The sequence below is a fragment of the Vulpes vulpes genome, chromosome 15 (assembly GCF_048418805.1).
Source record: "Vulpes vulpes isolate BD-2025 chromosome 15, VulVul3, whole genome shotgun sequence".
NCBI lineage: Eukaryota > Metazoa > Chordata > Mammalia > Carnivora > Canidae > Vulpes > Vulpes vulpes.
This window is the reverse complement of record NC_132794.1, coordinates 22,186,353-22,208,132: the sequence shown is the minus strand read 5'-3', so window position 1 is coordinate 22,208,132 and position 21,780 is coordinate 22,186,353. Positions and strand designations below refer to the sequence as shown.

Below are 21,780 nucleotides of genomic sequence, written 5' to 3'. Positions count from 1 at the left end.
ATTATGGATTTTTCCAAGTACTTCTTTTCTGAATCTAATGAGATAATAATATAGTTTGTGCTCTTTTAATCTCTTAATTTGGTGAAATACATTGCTTGATTTTAGAATGTTAACTAATTTTATATTTCCACATGGCCATAATGTGTTATTCTTTCATATAACGTTGGATTTACTTTTCTGGAATTTTTGCATCTGTATTCTAAGCGATATTATTCTGCAGTTTCTTGAGGAGGGGTTGTTTGTTTGTTTTTCAGTTTTCTTCTCTTGTTATGCCTTTGTCTTATTTTGGTACAAGAATATTATCGGCCTCATTGAAAAAATTGTAAAGAACTTTCTTTATATTGAGAAAGTTTGTGCTTAGTTTATTTTTTCATTAAATATTTAGTAAAATTCATCATTAAAGCCATCTGGGTCTAGAGTTTACATTGTGGGAAGATTTTAAGCTGCTATTTCAGCCTTTAATAGATAAAAGTTTATCCACTTGAAGTTATCTATTTTTTCTTAAGTGGAATTTAGTGGTTTATACCTTTCAAGGAATTTGTCCATTTTATCTAAGTTGCTGGCTTTATTGGCATAACATTGTTCACAATATCCCACTATTATCCTGCTAATACCTTTAGAATCTACAGTCATCTTGACTTTTTCAGTTCCACTATTGGCAACTTGTATCCTCTCTCTCCTCCTCTTTCTCTGCCTTGTCTCTTTTTCTCTCACTTTCTCTCTCTGTCCCTCACTCCTGTCTCTCATCTTTTCTGATCAGTGTGGCTAGAATTTTGCTAGTTATATTGGACTCTTAAAGGAACTGATTTGGTTTAATTAGTTTTTTTTTTTCTATTTTATCTTTTCTTCCTTATTCTGGGTTTAACTTGATCCTCTTTTCTGTTTTTTTAAATTTAAACCTAAATGTGATCTGCTGGTTTGGTTAGAGTCTTAATAATAATCAGTTAGGTTAAGGTCAATTGATAATGTTAATCAAGTCTTCTTTATCCTTTTTAACTTCTTGTCTACTTGCTCTATTAATTATTGAGAGAGGGCTGTTCAATTTGTTAGATTTGTGTATTTCTCCTTGTAGTTCTATTAGTTTCTATTTCTATTAGTGTTTCAAAACTGTTATTTTATGCATAAGCTTAGAATTATGTCCTCTTGATGAATTGACTTCTTGATCGTTAGATTAGGCAGTATATAGAAGGTTTAGTGGTCTTTTTTTTTTTTTTTAAATGATCAATTCTAACAATCCTTGACTTTGTATTGGAATATTCACACAGTTTATATTAAATGTCTTATTGATTTAATTGGGTTTAAATCTTGCTATTTGTTTTCCATATATCTTATTGTTCTTCGTTCATTTCTTCTATTTTTGACTCCTTTAATTTTTGAAGTATTTTGTATCAATCAATTAATTTTCTATCCTGGCTTTTTAACTATAAATCATTGTTATGTTATTTTAGTAATTAATTTTCACAGTCCTTTATCAAGTGATGTTATACTAGTCACACATTGAGTAACAGTATTTCCTTCCAGCTTTTGTGTAATTATCATCATATGTTTTATATCTATATAAATTATAAACCTTGTATCAGTTCTCCATCTATGGTAACAAAGTACCACAAATTTGGTGGCTTGAAACAATACAGATTTATTACTCCATAGTTTCTATAGATCAGAAATCCGTAAGCTAGCTGGGATCTTCTCAGGGAATTATAGGTCCACAATCAAGGTATTAGTGGGATTGCCCTCCTTGCTATCAACTCTGAGGAAGAATCTCTTCTAATATTCAGATTGTTGACAGGTTTGTCCTCTTTTTGTTGTAGGACTGAGGCTCTAATTCCTTGCTAGATATCACCCACAGGAGACTGTCTTTGGCTCTGTCTGGTGCTTATTAACATGCAGACTTTTATTTCCAGTGCCAACAAAGGTGTAGTCAGTCCTTCTCATACTTGGAGTAGTTGTGATGTTCCCTTCTGCTGCATCTCCTTCCGCCTTCTGTTTGGTATTCCAACTGGAGAATGTTCTCTACTTTTAAGGGCTCATGCAGTTGGTCTGACCTGGATTATCTAGGATACTTTTCCTACTATAATGTTTTAATCCTATTATTATCTGAAAATTTTCTTTGCCATTTAACTTAACGTATTTATAAATGGCTGGGCTTATGGCGTGGATGACATTGACATCTTTACAGAGGAAGGGGACATTATTCTCTACTACCACTTTTCTATCTATTTATTTATTTGTTTAAATTGGCAATGAGCTCTTAAGGTGACTTTAATAAGGAAAGCAAATTTTTATATATATCCATATTGTTACCATCTCTAGAGTTCTTCATTATTTAGTATGTATCCAGATTTCTATCTGATATCACTCCTCAAATCTCTGATTGACTTCCTTTAGCATCTTTTTACAGGGCAGGTCTGCTAGTGATGATTCACTTCACCTGCTGTATATCTGTGAAAATCTTCATTTTGCCTTCATGTTTGAAATACAATTTTGCTAAGTATAGAATCTCAAATTGAATTCTTTAGCCCTCCTAGATTCTCAACAATTTTTCTATCACTTGTTTTAAGCAACTAGGATTTGATATACCTTGGAGTAGTTTTCTTTATTATTCTTGTATTTGGGTTTTGTTGACAAACTTGTATTATAATCTTTATCAAATTTGGAAATCTTTTAGCCAGTAGGTCTTCACATATTGTTTTCTGTCCCACACTCCTCTGAAACTCCAATTTCACATAGACTAGACCAATTGAACTCCACATCTCTCAGATGTTCTGTTCATTTTCTTTTAGTCTTTTTTTTTCTTCTTGATGTATTAATTTTCTGGATAGTTTGTGTTACTATTTTCAAGTTATCTTCTGCAAGTTTAATCTATAATTAATTCTGTCTTCTGTATTTTACCTTCAGACACTGTAGTTTTAATATCTATAAGTTTGATTTTTTAAGTCTGTAACATGATCAGCCTTTGCTTTAAATTCTTGGACATATGGAATGCAGTTATAGTGACTGTTTTAATATTCTTTTCTGCTAATTCTATCATCTGTGCCACTTCTGGGTCACTTATGGTTGAATGTATTTTTTTTTTCCTCATCCTGTCTCATATTGCCTGCTTCTTTTCATGGTGAGTAATTTTAAATTGGTTGCCAGAATTTGTGGATTTTACTCCTTTGCTGTGCTGAATATTTTTGTATTTATTTTAGTTTTTTTTTTTTTTTTCTGAAATGCAGATGAATTACTTGGAAACAGTTTCATCCTTTCAGTTCATGCTTTTAAGTTTTTTTAGGTGGAATCAAAATAGTCCAGAGCTAATTTTGCCTCACTCTTGAGGTAAAAATCTTTCTAAATTCCTTATTTGACAAATTTTATGAGATGTTTGGTTTGGCTTTGTTTTTCTCATTAAAAAAAAAAATTCTGGCTGGTGGGAATAAAAACTATTTGTTTCTCTGAGCTTTGCAAATTGTTTCTCCTGAATCTTTTGGGAAGTTCTTTCTCTGACCTCAGTAGTTTCTTCTCATGAACAGATGTGCAAAGGTACTCATCTGGAAGCTACAGGGAAACTCACTGCAGATCTCAGGATGTCCTTATTGCACACCTGTCTCCTGTCTGGCACTCTGCCCTGTGAACTACAGCCCTCTTTGCTTCCCCTGAGTGCATTCTCTGCCTCAATTCAGAGAAACTTCTCGACTCCAACTGGGCTCCTCTTCCCTTTACTGCAGCATAGAAACTCTCCAGACAATTAGCTGGGGCAGTAATAGGACTCACTCATTTCCTCTTATATTTCAGAGATCACTGTGACTGCTTTGTCGACTGATTCACAATGTCTTGAAGACTTGTACAGTGTGTCTGATTTCTTGGTTCTTTTACTTAGTAAGATAAATTGGGCACCTCTTTCTGCATCTTGGCTGGAAGCTTACTTTTTTTTTTCTCTTGTATTCTTTCAGCATAGTAAACATAATCCTAGAGAGAATGGCAAGGATTTTAATAATGTTAGTAATATGTTTCATTTAATGTGATGTTGCTCACTTGTACCTAAATCCTAACTTCAAAATATTACAGTCTCCTGTTCTGTACTGAATTCAAAATCATTTTGTATCTACATATCTGTGTCTAAATTTCATTTTCTGCCTATGTTGCCCACACATTTTGCTTTGAAATTAATGTATTTTTGTTAATTAACTTAATTGTACTCCAGTTTTGACGCTGGACTATTGCTAGCAGGGTGGCACAAAACTACTCTGAAAGAGCCAAAACCATGAACTGAAATGTGGCCAAATTTCTAGGTGTTTCAGAAAACAGGAAGAATCTAGAAGCTGTGGAATCTGCAGTTCACGATAGGATAAAAACAAGCAGTGAAGGGATTTTCAGAATACATTTGGCAGATAGGAGTAATGAGTTAAAGAAAGGGGAGGAGTTTAATAAAGTAAAGTTGAAAAAAGCACACCCTAATGTGAGTCAAGACTCCCTCAGATTTTGGGAAATTTCTGAAATTTTCCTGCTTCTTTGTAAATTTTATTTATTTATTTTATTTAAAGATTTTATCTATTAATTCACAAGAGACACAGAGAGAGAGGCAGAGACATAGGCAGAGGAGAAGCAGTCTCTCTCAGTGAGCCTGATGGGGGACTCAATTCCAGGACCCCAGGATCAGAACCTGAGCCAAAGACAGACCCTCAACCACTGAGTCACCCAGGCATATCGATTTTCTTGCTTCTAAACGATGAGGAACTGACTTCTCCAGGAGTTGTGGATGATTTCAGATGTCACCTTATTGAATCTGGTAGATAATTGCCATACACTTAATTATACATTAAATAATGCCATTATTTAAATTATACAATGATAGTGTTTATAATACAATTATAATTTCGTAAAACCTTACCACATAATTTTTTGAAGTTTGCCTATTTGCTTTATATTACCATCAGTAAAATTTACTTCTTTTATTTGCTTTATATTAACATCAGTAAAATTTACTTCTTTATATATTTACTGTACAGTTCGATGAATTTTAATGTATACATAGATTCATGTAACCACCTCCACCAGATTCAGTAACACTTTTATTTTTTTCTCTTTGAAGTTACATCTTCCTGCAACCTCTCAGCCCCACACAACCACCATTCCCTTTCCTTCACTCTAATTTTGTCTTTTCAAGAATGTCATGTAAATGGAATCATCTAAAGCCTAGCCTTATCTAGGGTAAATACCTTGAGTTTGGTTGCAGGGCTATAAGGTAAGTGCATGTTTTTATCTTCATGAGAAACTGCCAAGACATTTTCCACAATGGCTGTGTAATTTTGAATTCTCTCTAGAAATACATACGAAGTCAAGTTGCTTCTCATTCATACCAGTGCTTGATTTTGTCAGTTTTGTAATTTTATTTTTTGTTTGTTTTTAATGTGACACATCAAAAGAGGTGTGTAGTGAAATCTCTGGTCCTAATCTGCATTTCTGCAATGCATTGCCATGGCTTTATGCAGTGGCCAAAGATAGTGCACTCCTTTTCACGTTCTTATCTCTCATTTCTGTTATGGTATCTCCTCTTCAGTGAAATGTCTCTCTGCAATGTCTGTACCATGTTCTAATTGGATTTTTTTTTCTTCACTATTACATTGTGAGAGTTCCTTACAAATTGTCAGAGCAATTTTGCCTTCTAAACAGCCTCTATAGTGATGTATCTGTTCACTTCTTAGGCACTTTTTTCTCCTATTGTTGAGTTTAGATTGTCTTTATATATTTCAGATACAATTCCCTGTTTGGAGATGTGATATGCAAGTACTTCCCCCATGCTGTGGCTTATCTTTTCATTCTCTTCACAGTGTAACTCAGAAGGCAAAGCCTTTTAACTTTAAAGAAGTCCAAGTATTAATCTTTTTCTTATGGACCATTTTTTTGAAAGTGTCATGTCTAAGAACTCTTCACTTAACCCCAAGTCACAGAGACTTTTCTCCCAAGTTTTCTTGTAAAAGTTCTATACTTTTATGTTTTCAGTTTAGGTCTTTGATTCATTTGATGTTCATTTTTATATGAGGGATGAGTTCTCTGTCCTCAGGTTCATGTATTTGCATATAGATATGCAAATATTTTTTAGATATGTAAATATTTAAAAACCATTACTAAAACATTACTATTTCTCAAAGTATTGAAATGCCTTTGCAGAGGCATCTGGGTGCTTCAGTGGTTGGGTGTCTGGCTTTTGCTGTGGTCATGATCCTGGGGTCCTAAGATTGAGTCATGCATCGGGCTCCCCACAGGGAGCCTGCTTCTCTCTCTGCCTGTGTCTCAGCCTCTCTCTATGTCTCTCAGGAATGAATAAATAAAATCTTAAAAAAAAAAAGAGAGAGAGAGAGAGAGAGAGAGAGAAAGAAATGGCTTTGCACCTTGTAAACTAAAATTTTAAGACATTGGTTGTATTATAAGGGTCTATTTCTGGACTCTCTTTTCTGTTCCACTGATATGTGCACCTATCCCTGCACCATTATTATGCTTCCTCAGTTGCATAGCTTTACCCATGCCTTAGAATCAGATAGTACAATTACTATGACTTTGTTCTTCTTTTACAAAAATGTTTTACTAGTTTCTTTGCCTTTCACTTAAACTTTAGAGTCATTCTGTCTACAAAATGGTATACTACTGGGATTTTAGTTAGAATTGTGCAGAGTCTTGATAGCAATTTTGAAATATTTGACATTTTCTTCAATATTGAGTCTACAAATATATGAACAGTATATCTCTTCATTTATTAAGGTATTTTTTCATTTATTTAATCTGTAGTTTTTAGCATTCAGATGTCATACATGAATGCTGTTTAATTAATACCTAAGTGTTCTATTTTGGTGCTATTGAATATGGTTTTATATTTTTAATATGTTATTAAAATAATATAAATATTTATAATATAAATGTATGTTAATATATAATTGTTCACTGCAAATATGTATACAGAAATATGATCATGTTTGTATGTTTTGCTCATATCTTGTGACTGTGTTATGGGCATTTATTAGTTCTAGCAATGCTTTTATAGATTTTTGGATATGCAGTGAAGACAACTATGCATCTGCAAATTGGAAGAAAATGATTTTTTCCTCTCCAATTGTCTGCCTTTTATTCTTATTTCTTGCTTAGTACTGGGTTCAGTATGATGTTAAACAGGAGTGTTGAGTGGGGAGTTCTTTACTTGTTCCCAGTCTTAGAAATAAAATATTCATCCTTTTACCTGACCATCATATGGGTTTGGTTTGTTTTCATTTTATTCTGTTTCTCATTCTTCTATTTCCTCTTCCCTGCCTTCTTTTGGATTATGTGAACATTATTTAGTATTCTTTTTTATCTACTATGTCATTGGCTGTATCTGTTTTTTTTTTTTTTTTTCATGGCTATTGTGATTACAATGTGCCTATTTATCTTGGAACCAATAGTTTACTGTTTCAGTTGAAATGTAGAAGCTGTAGCACCATACATCCTTATACCCCCTTCTTCTTTGTCTTAATTGTCTTATGTACTATACCTGCATTAACTGAAAACCTCTATTATACAACACTAAAGTTCTATTTCTATCATTAAACATATTTTTACAAAGATATTTACCATTTCTCTTGCTCTTTCTTCATCCCTGAAGCTTCCTCTGATAAAATGTGTCTTTTGTCAGAAGAGTTTTCCTTTTCCAGTTCATTAGGGATCAAATCTCCTGGCAGAAGTTTTAATTGTCTTTTATCTGAGCATGATAATGTATTTTACCCTCGTTTCTGAAGGATATTTTTGCTGGACATAGAACTTTTTCTAAAATATCTGTCTTTATGACACTTAAAAAATATTGTATCACCGCCTTTTGGCCTCCATAGTTTCTGATAAGAAACCTACAGTTATTTGAATTATTGTTTTCCTAAAACTGATACATCTTTTGTATTTGTATGGCTTTGGTTTTTAGCAATTTTATGATGTTGATATCTTTATTTTCACAATCTGTAGAAATTCAGGCCACATATTGTGACCAGACTTCTGTGGGGTGTGGATTAAAAATTAGTTACATTTTCACAACCTCTGCAGTATTTTCAGATCTGTATGCATGTGCACCTGGGGCCATTTCAGTACCTGTGTGGTGGTTTATCTCTTAGTTCAATTCTCAAAGTCTTGAGACTGTTTAAGATCATATCTCCAAATGTACAGCTCAAAGCTGAACCCAAGATTCCATGAATAACCTTTAGTTCCCTGGACTAAAACCTGGGGTTTTATCTACCCCTCAGTGCCACAGATGTGCCTTTATTGGGGGTCAACTAGCTGGAGGAAAGAGAAGGAGCAAAGCAATGGGATTTGCCTTGCCCTCTTGGGAGCACAGCTCTTCTAACTGATGAGAAAGAATTTCTTCTCGCTGAGACTCAGGCACTTGCAGGCTTTGCAGGCTCCCAGTGCTGTGTCCCAGGAGAACTCTTCTGTTCTCTGAGACTGAACCAGAAGGCATCTCTGGATCAACATCAGGCCATATTGATTTTTTTTTTTTTCAGAGTATCCAGCTGCCTTCAGTCCAGGCCAAGGGTTCTGAAGGAAAATAATAATAATAATAATAATAATAATAATAATAATAATATTGTGGTGGTTTTTGTGTTTGTTTGCTTTTTACAGATTTTCTTATAGTATTTCAAATTCTGATATTTTTCTAGTAATGATGTGCTTGCTACTATTTACATTTCGAAATCCTCAAAGAGATTATCCGTGCGTGCTGTCTAAGCGTTAGAGAAGAATTAAGTGATACAGGCAGGATGCGTTGGGGCGACTCTCATTAACCCAGAACTGGAAATCTGTAATATTATTTTTAAACTTGTTGACATGTAAATGATCAGAATTTTTCTGTTGTTCATTTTTTAAACTCAAAATGAGTATCTTCTCAATAAAGATATTAACTGAAATGATTTACAGCAGCTCACTTGATTGATATTTAATTTGTCATTCAAGTGTGGCTCTGCACTTTTAGCTCAGACTTTAGGATGGCTCAGACTACTTACTTACTTTTTCCATGAGTATATTTAAGACCATTTATATCTACTTAGACGGGAACAAAGGAAATCTGTAACTCTCTTTCTGGCAGCATATGACTGATGGAAATTATATTGGTCTTATAAAATCTGTTCTTTTAAAAAATATATAATAATTGTAACTTCCTAAAATTATGAGCTGTATGATCATTTGATGATTTATTCTAATATCTATTCAGATTTTATAATAAACTGAACAGTTTTTAATATAATACCAAGATAGCCCTTTTCTCCCAAAGTTTTTGTTGTCATCAGCCTTACCTTCATTCCTGTCATATAAATGAGCCAAAGAAAAACCCCTTCCTCCTATTTTAATTGCCATGTTGTTTTTGCTTTCCTAGCATGCTGGAACCATTAGCTCAAAGCCTCATTAGCACCAAATTCATATTTTTACACATCTATTGTTTTAAATATAGCCAAAGTATGCATATTTTAACCATTTAGAATCTGCCTGCTTTGCACACCTTGCAGAAGTGCACTCACCTTCTGCTAGCTGTAGACAAGACAAACTCTGGGCCACCCCAGGCCACTGCTGCCCTCTGGAGCTCCCCTGCTGAGCTGCTGAGTGACATCACCTAGACACAGAGGCCTCCCTCTCAAACCCACCTCTCCCAGTAGTTTCTTTGACCTCCTCCCACTCTGGAGACACATACTAATCTAAATACCATGTTAAAGAAAATAACATTTTCAAAAATACAGTTGCATAGGAGCTTCTTTTTACATTAAAAATTATTATTGTAGTATAGTTGATGTATAATGTTACTCGAATATACACCTTAGTGATGTGATAATTCTATACGTTATTCAGTATTCACCATGATAACTGTAGTCACCATCTGTCATTATACAGCATGATTACAGTATTAGTGACTATTTTCCCTGCTACAATTTTATATAATATATATTATGTATATATGTGAGTGTGTATATATATGCATATATATATATATATATATATATATATATATATATATATATACAACTTTTCATTCTCCATTCATCTATCAGTGGACACTTTGGTTGTTTCCATATCTTGGCTATTATAAATATTACTGAAATAAAGAGAGGGATGCATATATCTTTTTGAATTACTGTTTTCATTTTCTTTGGATAAATACCCAGTAGTGAAATTACTGGATCATATAGTATTTCTATTTTTAATTTTTTAAGTTTACTTCATACTGTTCTCCATAGCGATGCACCAATTTACATTCTGACCAACAGTACCTGAGGATTCCTTTTTCTCCATATCTTCACCAACACTTGTTATTTCTTGTCTTTTTGATGCTAGCCATTCTGGATGTGAGGTGATATATCATGTGTGATTTTGATGTGCTTGTAGTTTTGATTTCCCCAATGATTACTAAAGTTCAGCATCTTTTCATGTGTTTGTTGGCCATCTGTTAATGTCTTCTATGGAAATGTGTCAATTTAGATCCTCTGTCCATTTTTAAATAAGATTATTTGGATTTTTGGTGTTAAGTTGTAGAAGTTCTTTAAATGTTTTGGATATTAACCCCTTATTGGATATATCATTTACAAATATATGCATTTGTCTCTTCATGCAGGAAAACAGAAGGAAACAAACTATTGGGACTACTCCAAGACAAAAAGACATCCTTTTGTTTTGTTTTGTATTTTAAATTTTTTGCAAGTTTCTCTAGTGTGTACTATAACAGAAGATAGGGAGATTCTTGTATCTGTTGCTCTTTCAATCTTCTGTGATATATTTTTGAACCCAAAAAAAGGACTCTTTTAGATTAGGTGGTTATTGAACTTTTCCTCCATTAGCACAATCCAATAACTGGGATTGTAAAAACTGTGGGAATTTTGCAGGAGAAATCCCTACTCACAGAGATATGTGGTTGGTAAAAGGTTTTGAGGGCTTCTGAGGTTCTTGAAACATACTTTGATTACTATAGAATATTGTTGATATAAAGTGTACTCACAAAAACATAAAAATGACCATGCTTAATTGTGAAAATATTCCTCAGCATGTCTAAGACTTTCAGACTTTTTATAAAATTTTGCCCTGAGGTATCTTCTATATTAACTTGAGTCTTTTATTTAGTTATCATCTCTTACTGTGGGAACAAAAAGAAAATCAAAGTAGTGCTTTCCGTGCTTCCAATTGTAATTTTTTTACTTGGACTTTCTTTAATAAGGGTTATAATGCTTATAGACATTCAGCTATGGATTAACTTTAGGAATTATCTGAAAATTATTTACTTCAACTTTTATTGTTTTATTTTCTTATTTGTTCATTAATACTTTTTTCTGGTGATAAAAATAGTCCATAGCTGAAGTCAAAAATTGTGTAGTGACAACTGAGGGCACTTTGATTTAATTTTCTTCAGTCAAAATTTTATATATATATATATTTTATATATATATATATATATATATATTTACTCCTTGACATATAAATTTTACTACTAGATAATTAACTGGAGCATTGATTGCAGTAGATAAAGATTGTAATAGATAAATATTGGGATATTCTCAGGTGACATATACATGTCCAGTAGTTTATCCACAGGGTAGAAGACTGTGCAATTTGAACAGGAGTGAAAAGTTCTCTACATTGTGACATGAATATATCCCTTTATTAGTAGTACTATTAGTTTGAGAAAAGAAGCATGGTATAAAAAAGGCTTTATTTTATAAAAGGAAGAAGGAAACAAAAAAATATTAAAAATGTTAATATTTGCATAAAATTACAAGTAATTAAGTGGTTAAGGAGGAAAGGAGAAAAGTTAAGAATTTGCCTATCAATTTCATTTCATTGTTGAACGTGTGAATATGATCTACTTTGAAAGTCAAAGTAAAAGAACATAAAAATGAGATTTATTTGACAAAATTTGGAAAATACAGAAAAGCATAATAGTGCAACAAAGCCCCAGTTAACATTTTCTCTTTCCTTTTATACTTTCCCCTGAAAGCAATATTTATTTGCCAATATTTATGACATTTTCCATATTAGAGTTTACTATGAATAGAATTTGATATGCTAACAGAAATATCTCCCTTGAGGTTTTTTTTTTTTAAGCAACATTTTGGGCCAATTTTGTAATCAGATGAAATCAGATAAAACCCTTACTGTTTTCCTCAGATAGGTTTGATTTTAAAACTCAGTTTCAACAGATTTTTATAATTATGTTACTGTTGTACTATATTTACATATTAGGAAAGTATATGCAGAAAATGCCCACCAATGAGTTACCAGTTCTCAGTCGAGTACATTAAAAATTGTTTTTGATTAGATTTTATAGAAGGAAGTAGTAAGTATGCTAACACTCCGCATGAGAAACTATGTCTATTTGAAAAGAAATGACTATAACACTTAATTTACTATTACCAATGAGCTAGATTTTCTTTCAAAATGAAATGGTATAATTTATTAGCTTTTCTTTATGTTAATCTTATATTTTGTATTTGCTAAATTTATGTCTTGAGTTCCTCAAAAAAACCTTATTCTTACTTAGTAGCACCTTAAATTGAACATCCTCATAAATACCAAGTGAAGGATTATTGCAAATAACTAGAATGAATATTAATGAAAATTGAGAGGTGTTAGATGATATAATAGCCTATGAAACAGAAGTAAAGAGCAAAACAAAAAAATAAAAAATAGAATAAAGAAAAATCCATGCACATGTGATATCATCAAGGCCTGATAAGACTATTAGATAGCATTAATCAAATGAGCAAAATCATGATGAGAATGCATTATACATAATTTAAATATCTTACTGCCTAGCGTCTACATAATATTAAAATACCAATCATTCTTTTACTACATATTATCAGCAGCTAAGTACATGAAAAAGTGCTGAAGACTTAAGTTGTACTTGCTTCCGTGTCAAAGGAGTAGTCTTAAAATTAAACTGAAAAAAAAAATCACTTTTCTAGCATCCCTGAATAATATGAATCAGCTTTGCCAATGTGGTTTCCTAGTTGTTTCATTTTTTCTCTCTTCAGTGTATATGTAAAATGGAAAGAACCACATGTGGATGAACTCATGGAAAGACCTGAGGAAAGAAATTAAATTACTTTCCATATACATTAAGACAAACAATATAGAATATTAAAACCAGAAGGTACTTCAGTGTTAACATGATCTATCTCTTCTCTTGGGACTGAGATAGCATATATGATTTTTCCCTCTTCTTTTTTTTTATTTTGGTAAATATTGCATAACATAAAAATGTACCAACTTAACCCTTTAAAAATGTACAGTCAGGTGGCATTAAATACATTCATAATGTTGTACAGCGTTTAGGACCATCCATCCCCATAACCTTTTCCTCTTAGAAAACTGAAACTCTATACCCATTTAACAATAACTTCCTATTCTCCTCTTCCACCACCTGTCCTTTCCATATTCCTCTTGTTATTCCACCTCACCTAGCAGCCCCTGGCAACACAATTCCACTTTCTGTTTCTATAATTTTCACTACTCTACGTACATAGTAAGCAGAATAACAAAGTATTTGTCGTTCTGTGACTGTATACCACAGTTTGCTCATCCTTTCATTCATTGATGGACATTTGGGTTGCTTCTACTTGTAAAATATTGTGAATAATGCTGCTATGAATATGAACATGGCTGTGCAAATACCTCTTTGAGACTTTGCTTGCCGCTTACCTTCCATGTCTTCTCCTGGAAGCTGGAAGCCTTCAATAAACTCCAGAGATGCAGGACAGTTATGTGAGCCAGAATCTGCAGTTGCTGCCCAGGTGGGGAGACAGATGACTGGTGCTTACTATATTCCCATTCTTTTCAAATCTCCCCTTATGCTAATGTCTGAGAGTCACATAGCCTTAATAGTAAAAACAAGGAAAAGTAAAAAAAAAACACATGAGTCTTAATTTTAGTAGTCTTCTGCTGGATAGAGAACAGACATGTGAATTTATTTGATGATATATATTTTGGTCAGATGTGGTTAATCAATGAGTTATAAAAGAGTAGCTTTCCTGACAATGATGGTGATTGGGGGTGAGGATGTTGTTACCCTTCTCTTGAATAAATTTGGAGGAATTATTGGTAGGTGGTCAATTTGAACCACAAGAGTTTTCCATAGTTAATACCATGTTTTCATTTTCTGAGAAATATTTAAGGGGTAATGCGTGGAGGGAGATTGTAAGACATAAAATATATGTGGAACTGCTGGGTGCTATTGTTGATGAAAGGGAATTAAGCTATCAAATTAGTGGGATCTTTGCTTCCTGAACAGCCAGTGAGGGGAATTAGAACATGAAGATGGACCAAAATTTCCATTTAAGTCAGAGTTATGGGGCTATCTCCCTCCCATTCTCAGGTTTCTTAAAGCTAAAGAATGAGAACTGAAACTTGCCAGAAAACATTGACTACTTAATATATGTGGAATATAAATCTTTGTAAAGTTATTAGAACTAGGTATTTCAGATACTGTCAAATACAAAAAGTATTTTTAAGAAGTTAAAGTAGAGTAGAAAAATTATACTAGATATGGGTCTTATGAGATGACAAGATGACAAGATGAAATATAATTGTAATCCCTTTTTAAATTATTTAATCCAACTAAATAGCAAATTCAGAACCAATGAGGTATTACACATAAAATGCTCCGTAGTCTAAAACAGTGACTAATGAATTCTCTGAACATGTTGGCATCAGAATTAGTGAACACTTCTGCAGGTTTTGAATGCTGTTATTCTTCAGAATGGCTCTGGAATTACTCTTCAAAGTACCATATAAATAAGCAATAATAATATTATTCAACAAATCCACATTGTAATTAAGAACGCACATTTCATTAGCAGAGTCACTCTATCATAAAACGTAAACTTTAAGATTTTGCAATTCTTACAGATCATCCAGCGTATGCATTTTACATTATAGAAAATTATGATAATAAATAATATTTTACATTATAGAAAATTATGATAATAAATAATCTGTTTAAGGTCGTAAAAATAACAGGATAAGAACTGGAGCATGTGACTCTCCATTTTGAAGTCTTTCTTTAAAATAAAAAGATTTTGTTTATTTATGAGAGAGAGAAAGATGTGTACAAGCGTGGGGGAGGGGCAGAGAAAGAGAAGGGAGAAGTAGGCTCCCCACCGAGTAGGGAGCTTAGTGCAGGGCTCAATCCCAGGACCCTAGTATCATGACCTGAACCAAAGGCAGACACTTAACCAACTGAGCCACCCAGGTGCCCTGAAGTATTCATATTTACACAAATACTTTACCATAGCGAGAATTTCTATTAAAGAGTTCATTTTCATTATAATTATCTAATGGGTTACAAATATTTATTGTTGTAATAAAATGTAGCCATGAAGCTATTGGAACCACCTTTGTTATAACAAAATGAAAGGCAATACATTTTGATTAAAATGTGCTATAATTACAAAAGAAGTAAAACAAGTTACAGAAAGTCTTTTTTCATTGTAGTTAAAATACATAGTTAATATCTGAAAAAGGGTCCATCCTATTGTAATACTTGTAATTATTATGTTACTTTAGAGACACCGTGTCAGATCATGTCCCTTGTATCTAAATTCATAAAGGCAGAAACTTGATTTATTGTGCTTAATTGCTAAGATACGTATCATTTCCCATCCCTACCATCGATGGCAATGATACAGCATCAGTGCTGACCTGAATGTTATTGTAGATGTATTTAATTTTTATCACACTTCTAAATGCCTGTCTGGTCATGTTGTTTAGGATATATAAAAAACAGGGATCCCTGGGTGGCGCAGCGGTTTGGCGCCTGCCTTTGGCCCAGGGCGCGATCCTGGAGACCCGGGATCGAGTCCCACATCGGGCTCCCAGTGCATGGAGCCTGCTTCTCCCTCCGCCTGTGCCTCTGCCTCTCTCTCTCTCTCTGTGACTATCATAAATAAATAAAAATTAAAAAAAAAAAAAGGATATATAAAAAACAATTCTAATAATATAATTAATTTTAGGAATATAATTTTGTCATATTCAATTGAAAATCATAAAAGTGTGCATTAAATAAAAATTTATGCTCTACTTTGAAATTTAGCATTTATTATGGATGCTATTGATTTGTTTATTGCAAACAGTACATTTTAGCAACAGTTTCAACATATTCAAAATGTGCAGCCTATACAGTTTTTGCGATGTAATTAGTTAGAAATTGGGAAGCTTAATTTTAAAATTGAATTGTTCATGAAAATCTATTTCATACTCTCTATGGCTCCAGCAGTTTCTCTTCATAAAATGTTCTATAGTTGTATGAAGAAATTAAGTGCAGTTAATCAGAAAGAACATTATAGTTTGACACCTAATTTGAAAGCCCTGTCTTGAAGCAGTGAAGGATTGCTTATAGAATTACATACACCAGTGAGAACCCAAGTAGGAAATCCATTTATGCTCCAAGTAGATCTCAGTGTTGATGTCAATCAGGGCGCTATAGTCTGTCTTTTTGTGAGAAATATTTCATAAATGTATGTATATATAAATTTGTTAAAATGTCTAGTTTCTTGTTTCATCTAGTTTGATAGGTTAAAAATAGTAACATAATATGAAGGTGAATCATCTACTTATTGTACATTGGAAGGCAGGTCAGTGGTCTTAAGGTCACTTACTGTGCAACCAAGTTCGTCCTGTTGATACAAAGATATAGAAGTAAGCTATCAGGTTCTGAGGCTTAGCATTTTAACAACAACAAAAGTAGTTGTAAGAAAGTCCCAATTGTGTTGATGAAATGTTTTTCATCTCTATTTAATCTGTGTTCATCTCTTTTTTTCAGTGCCGCCAGCAATCACAATGCCTCAGAAAACCTTTAATGCCACAGCAGAGAGAGGAGAAGAGATGACGTTATCTTGCAGGGCCTCTGGCTCTCCTGAGCCCTCCATCTCCTGGTACAGGTAGGTTATTGTGCGTACATATCCTTCTGACTTGTGTCCAGAATCAATTTCATGGAACCGTATTTCTGATGTGATTTTATCAAGAATAAAAGTATTCTTTTGAATTTTAATAAAAGGTCATGTTGGTTTTGTTTTCTCTTAAATTGGTTAGATTAAATTGTTAGAGAGATTAACAGAGAGATGGAACCCAAGTCAAAGGCTACACCCATTGCATTGCTTATTCTTTGTATAAGGCACATTTGAGCAAAATTGGGCCCAGAAATCTAATGACTGATTCAACTACATTACGTTAATGTACTGCTAGAGAGTGTCTAGAAATAGGAATATTAGAATTAATGGCACCATCATTGTATGTGTATAGAAATCATATTTTATTAGCGTGTAATTACATATTTTATTTATGTACCATATTATTCAGGAAAAAAGCTCATTATGTACAGTTAAATTTCCATAAATATAATGTCATTTTTAAAAAGCTTACTTCATCAAATGAAGAAACTCTCTTTTCTAAATCTATTCTTTGACAGTTTACTTTTATATATTTGTTTTAGATTTTAGAGTGTTATTTGATTTCTATTAACATCAAACAGCTATCAACATATTTCATTCTTTTAGGTTGTGGATCTGCTGTTCAAAGGGAGACAGTAGGGAATCCCTGGGTGGCTCAGTTGTTTTGCGCCTGCCTTTGACCCAGGGCGTGATCCTGGAGTCCTGGGATCGAGTCCCACATCAGGCTCCTTGCATGGAGCCTGCTTCTCCCTCTGCCTTTGTCTTTGCCTCTCTCTCTCTGTGTGTCTCTCATGAATGAATAAATAAAAACTTTAAAAAAATAAAAAAAGAGAGACAATGAAACTTTACAAATGGATAATGTTATTAATACATATTAGTTATTAGTTCAGGTTACCACTCAAACATGGCTACAGATATTTATAGAATCTCTTCTACACTTCATAAACCAATAATGTAAGAATAATCACAAGAAAACAATTAGTAGAAATATATTCACATTGACAAAAGTAGCCATGGTGAGGATTAGATTTTTAAAAAAACTATTTTAAGAAGGATAATTGCAGTCTGATTCCCTTTTTTTCTATTACTTCCTGAGCACTTACAGATATTCTACCCATTTCAAACTTTTATCCATTTAATACGGCAGGTAGCCATAAACAAGATGTTTCTTCAAATAGGGAAATAGATGTTCTTTGCAAACATTAATTTCTTGCTGACATACTGTTTGTATTTTTTAAAGGATTATACATCAAACATGAACATATCACCCCAGATAATGATCATGTATCTCAGAGACTTCTGGTTTCTGGTGTGTATCCTTAAAAGTCAATATTACATCTAATTGCAGCAAGAAAAGCTCTTGGATCATTCATTACAATGAACAAATATTGTTCTAGAATCTCATTCTCATCATTGTATCTTTCCAGAGAGACTTCCTTCTGTTTAGATTTCTATCTTAAAGTTCAACATTTGTTCAAAATTCTCATATTTGAGTGGAAACATAATTATCATAGAGGCTAGAATAAATAAAAATCAGAACCTAATGTAGTAAGTCATTTAAATCTATAATGTTTTTATCTTTATATTTATATGCCATTTGTTTCATCCCTCTAATGGTGTAAATAATAATTGTTATATTCTCTGGATATTTAATATATAATGGGAGAATGGGAGTGAGTATATGATAATGACATCAACAAATTTAAAATTAGTATTAACAAAAGTTTTTGTTTTTATATGCAGATAAAAGCATGTTATCCTTGCCAAAAAAAAAAAAAATCCTGTAATCATTAGGTAATATAGAGTAGCAGCCCAACGAGGAAGACCCAGTCTCCCTGTTGCACAGAGATAATATGTCCAAGGGGTATGAGAGATGCCGAAAAAGAAAATAGATAAGGACCAAAGAATGGGGGAAAATTTTAAAAAAAATTCACAAAGAGAATCAGGAGCACTTGGTGACATGGAGGCCAAAATGCAAGTAAAAGCAGGTACCTCTAAAGTATCTCTCTCTTTGTTCCATTCAAATGCTTCTTCTCTATCTGTTGAGAATACCATATGGATTTTTATCATTAGCCCATTAATCAGGGAATTCCATTAGTTTTCAAATGTTAAAACAGTTTTGTGTTCCTTGAATGCACCCACTTGATTATGCTGCATTGTCTTTTTGATGTCTTGTTGGAGTCATTATGCTAGTATTTTGTGAAAATTGTCACATTCAGTTATGAGAGATAACTGTTTTATTGTGTTGTTGTTCTTGACTTGCTTGGGATCAGGGCAATACTGACCTCACAGAATGAGTTAGGGAAGTGTTGTTCTTTTGTTTTCTGGTAGACTTTATATATAATGCTTGTTATTTTTTACTTAAATATTTGGAAAATTTTCTAGTGAAACAGGCTGTGCTAGGACTTTTCTTGTGTAAAGGTAACTACAAATTCAGATTCTTTCATACATCTAAGTCTTATCCCAGTAATACATATATCTGTTGATATATATGTATATATATTTCCAGCAATTTGTCAATTTCATTGGTTTTTTACTAGCTTAAAGTCATTTATAGTATTATTTTATTATACTTGTAAGTTGTGCATTATCTATATTGATATTCCCTCTCTCATCCTGATAACCTGGTAATTGGTTATTTGTTCTACTCTCTTTTTCATCCTCATCAGTCTAGATAGAGGTTTATGAAAAGAATGATCTTCTCAATGATCAGCTTTTGATTTCAATTATTTTCTATTGTGTTTTTCTATTTTCTAGTTCATTGATTTCTGCTCTTATTTTTATTATTGTCTTTCTTTTGTTAACTTTGTGTTTAATAGTCTCTTCTTTTTCAGTCACTTAAAGTGGATACTTATTGATTTCAATCATTTATACCTTTTCTAATATAAGCATACCTTTTCTCCTTTAAATAATACTTTAATTGCACCTTACTAATTTTAATATGTCACAATTTTTGTCCAGTTCAAATATATTTTTAAAGATTTTATTTATTAGAGAGAGAGAGACTTGAGTGTGAGTTGGGGGTGGGGTAGAGGGAGAGAGAGAAGCAGGCTCCCCATTGGGTGCAGAGCCTGATGCAGGGCTCAATCGTAGGGTCCTGAGATCATGATCTGAGCCAAAGGCAGACACTTAACTGACTGAGCCACTCAGGCACTCTTAGTTTGATTATTTGTAATTTTTTTTTCTGGTCATGTTATTTTGTCTGCTTCAAATTTTATTTAAATTCCATTGAGTTAACATATGGTGTAATATTAATTTTAGGTATAGAATTTTAGAGATTCATCACTCTGGTATAATACCCATTGCTCATGAGAATAAGTGCCCTCCCTAATCCCCATTACCCATTTAATCCATCCCCCTCATTGGCCCTCCAGCAACCCTCAGTTTGTTCTGTGTAGTTAAGAATCTGTGTTATGGTTTGCCTCTCTTCTTTTTTTCCCCCATATTCATTTGTTTATTGTCTTAAATTCCACATATGAATGAAGTCCTATGGTATTTGTCTTTCTCTGACTTATTTCGCTTAACATAATACACTCTAACTCCATCCACATTATTACAAAAGGTAAGATTTCATTGTTTTTGATAGCTAAGTAATATTCTGTTGGATATATATATATATATATATATATATATATATATATACCACATCTTTTTCATCCATTCATCAGTCCATGGACATTTGAGTTCTTTCCATAATTTGGCTATCATTGATTATGCTACTATAAACATTGGGGTACATGTGTCCCTTCGAATCTGTTCTCGTGATGTTATTTTTGACATTGGTTATTTAGAATGCTGTTGATTTGTTTCATATGTATTTCTGTTATTAGTTTCTAACTTAAATTCCATAACTATCAGAAAACATGGTTGCAATTGTTATCAATTTATTTAAATTTATTGGGTCTCATTTTATGATCTATATTTTTAAATATTTTATTTGCATTTGACCATACATACACACACATCCATGTGTATACATATGTATGTATGTGTGTTTGTGTATATGTATATATTTATATTCAACTATTGTGTGGAGTAGTCTCTAAATATCAAATAGGTCAGCTAGTTGATTAGTTTTCTTCACATCTTCTATACTCTTACTGATTTGACAACTATTGTCTATATCTGTGCTCAGTTCTGTTTTGTTCCATGTCTTTTGAAGGTCTGTTTTATGTTTAGATATTTACAATATCAGATCAATATTATAAAAATTATTAAAGAACTTTGTTTAGAAATAAAATGATACCAGGTAGAACTTTGAGTACTTTTTTCTGTTTCTAATTTTTTTGTCTTTAAACTCAATAAATTATATTGACATATTTTCAAGTTCATTGATAGTTTTCTTTTGCAATGTTTAACCTGCTCTCAAATCTATCAGAGTATTTTTCATCATCCTGTTTTTTATCTCTATAAGTTTGAGGAAGGACTTTATTTTTGAAGCAAAATTGGTATATAATATTATTAGTTTCAGATATACATCAAATTTGATTTTTGTATACATTACAAAGTGATCACCACAATAAGTCTAGTTACAGTCTGTGACCAGACAGTGGTTTCCCTTTACCCGTTTCACCCACCATCTTCCTCTCTGATATCTACCAGTCCATTCTTTGTATCCATGAGATTGTTGTGTATGTTCATTTCTTTTGTTTTCTAAGATTCCACATGCATGTAAAACCATAAGGTATATATCTTTCTCTATCTCTTATATCAGTTAGCGTAGTACTTTTGAGGTCCATTTGTGTTGTCACAAATAGCAAGATATCTTTCTTTTTCTATCGGATTTTTCCTTTTTTTTTTTTGTAATTGATTTCTAGTTTCATATCACTATGGTCAAAAAGATATTCAGTATGATTTCAGTCTT

The 21,780-nt window shown here is 32.7% G+C and overlaps 1 protein-coding gene across 2 annotated transcripts in view; it reads left to right on the top strand.

Moving 5' to 3' along the window:
• Positions 1-21,780, top strand: part of NCAM2 (neural cell adhesion molecule 2) — a 503,824-nt gene that overhangs the window by 317,054 nt on the left and 164,990 nt on the right. For both annotated transcript variants that reach the window (XM_025995672.2, XM_025995673.2), the window contains exon 6: positions 16,790-16,907. In XM_025995672.2, coding sequence (XP_025851457.1) covers positions 16,790-16,907 — 118 coding nt within the window. The remainder of the gene's footprint in view (positions 1-16,789; positions 16,908-21,780) is intronic.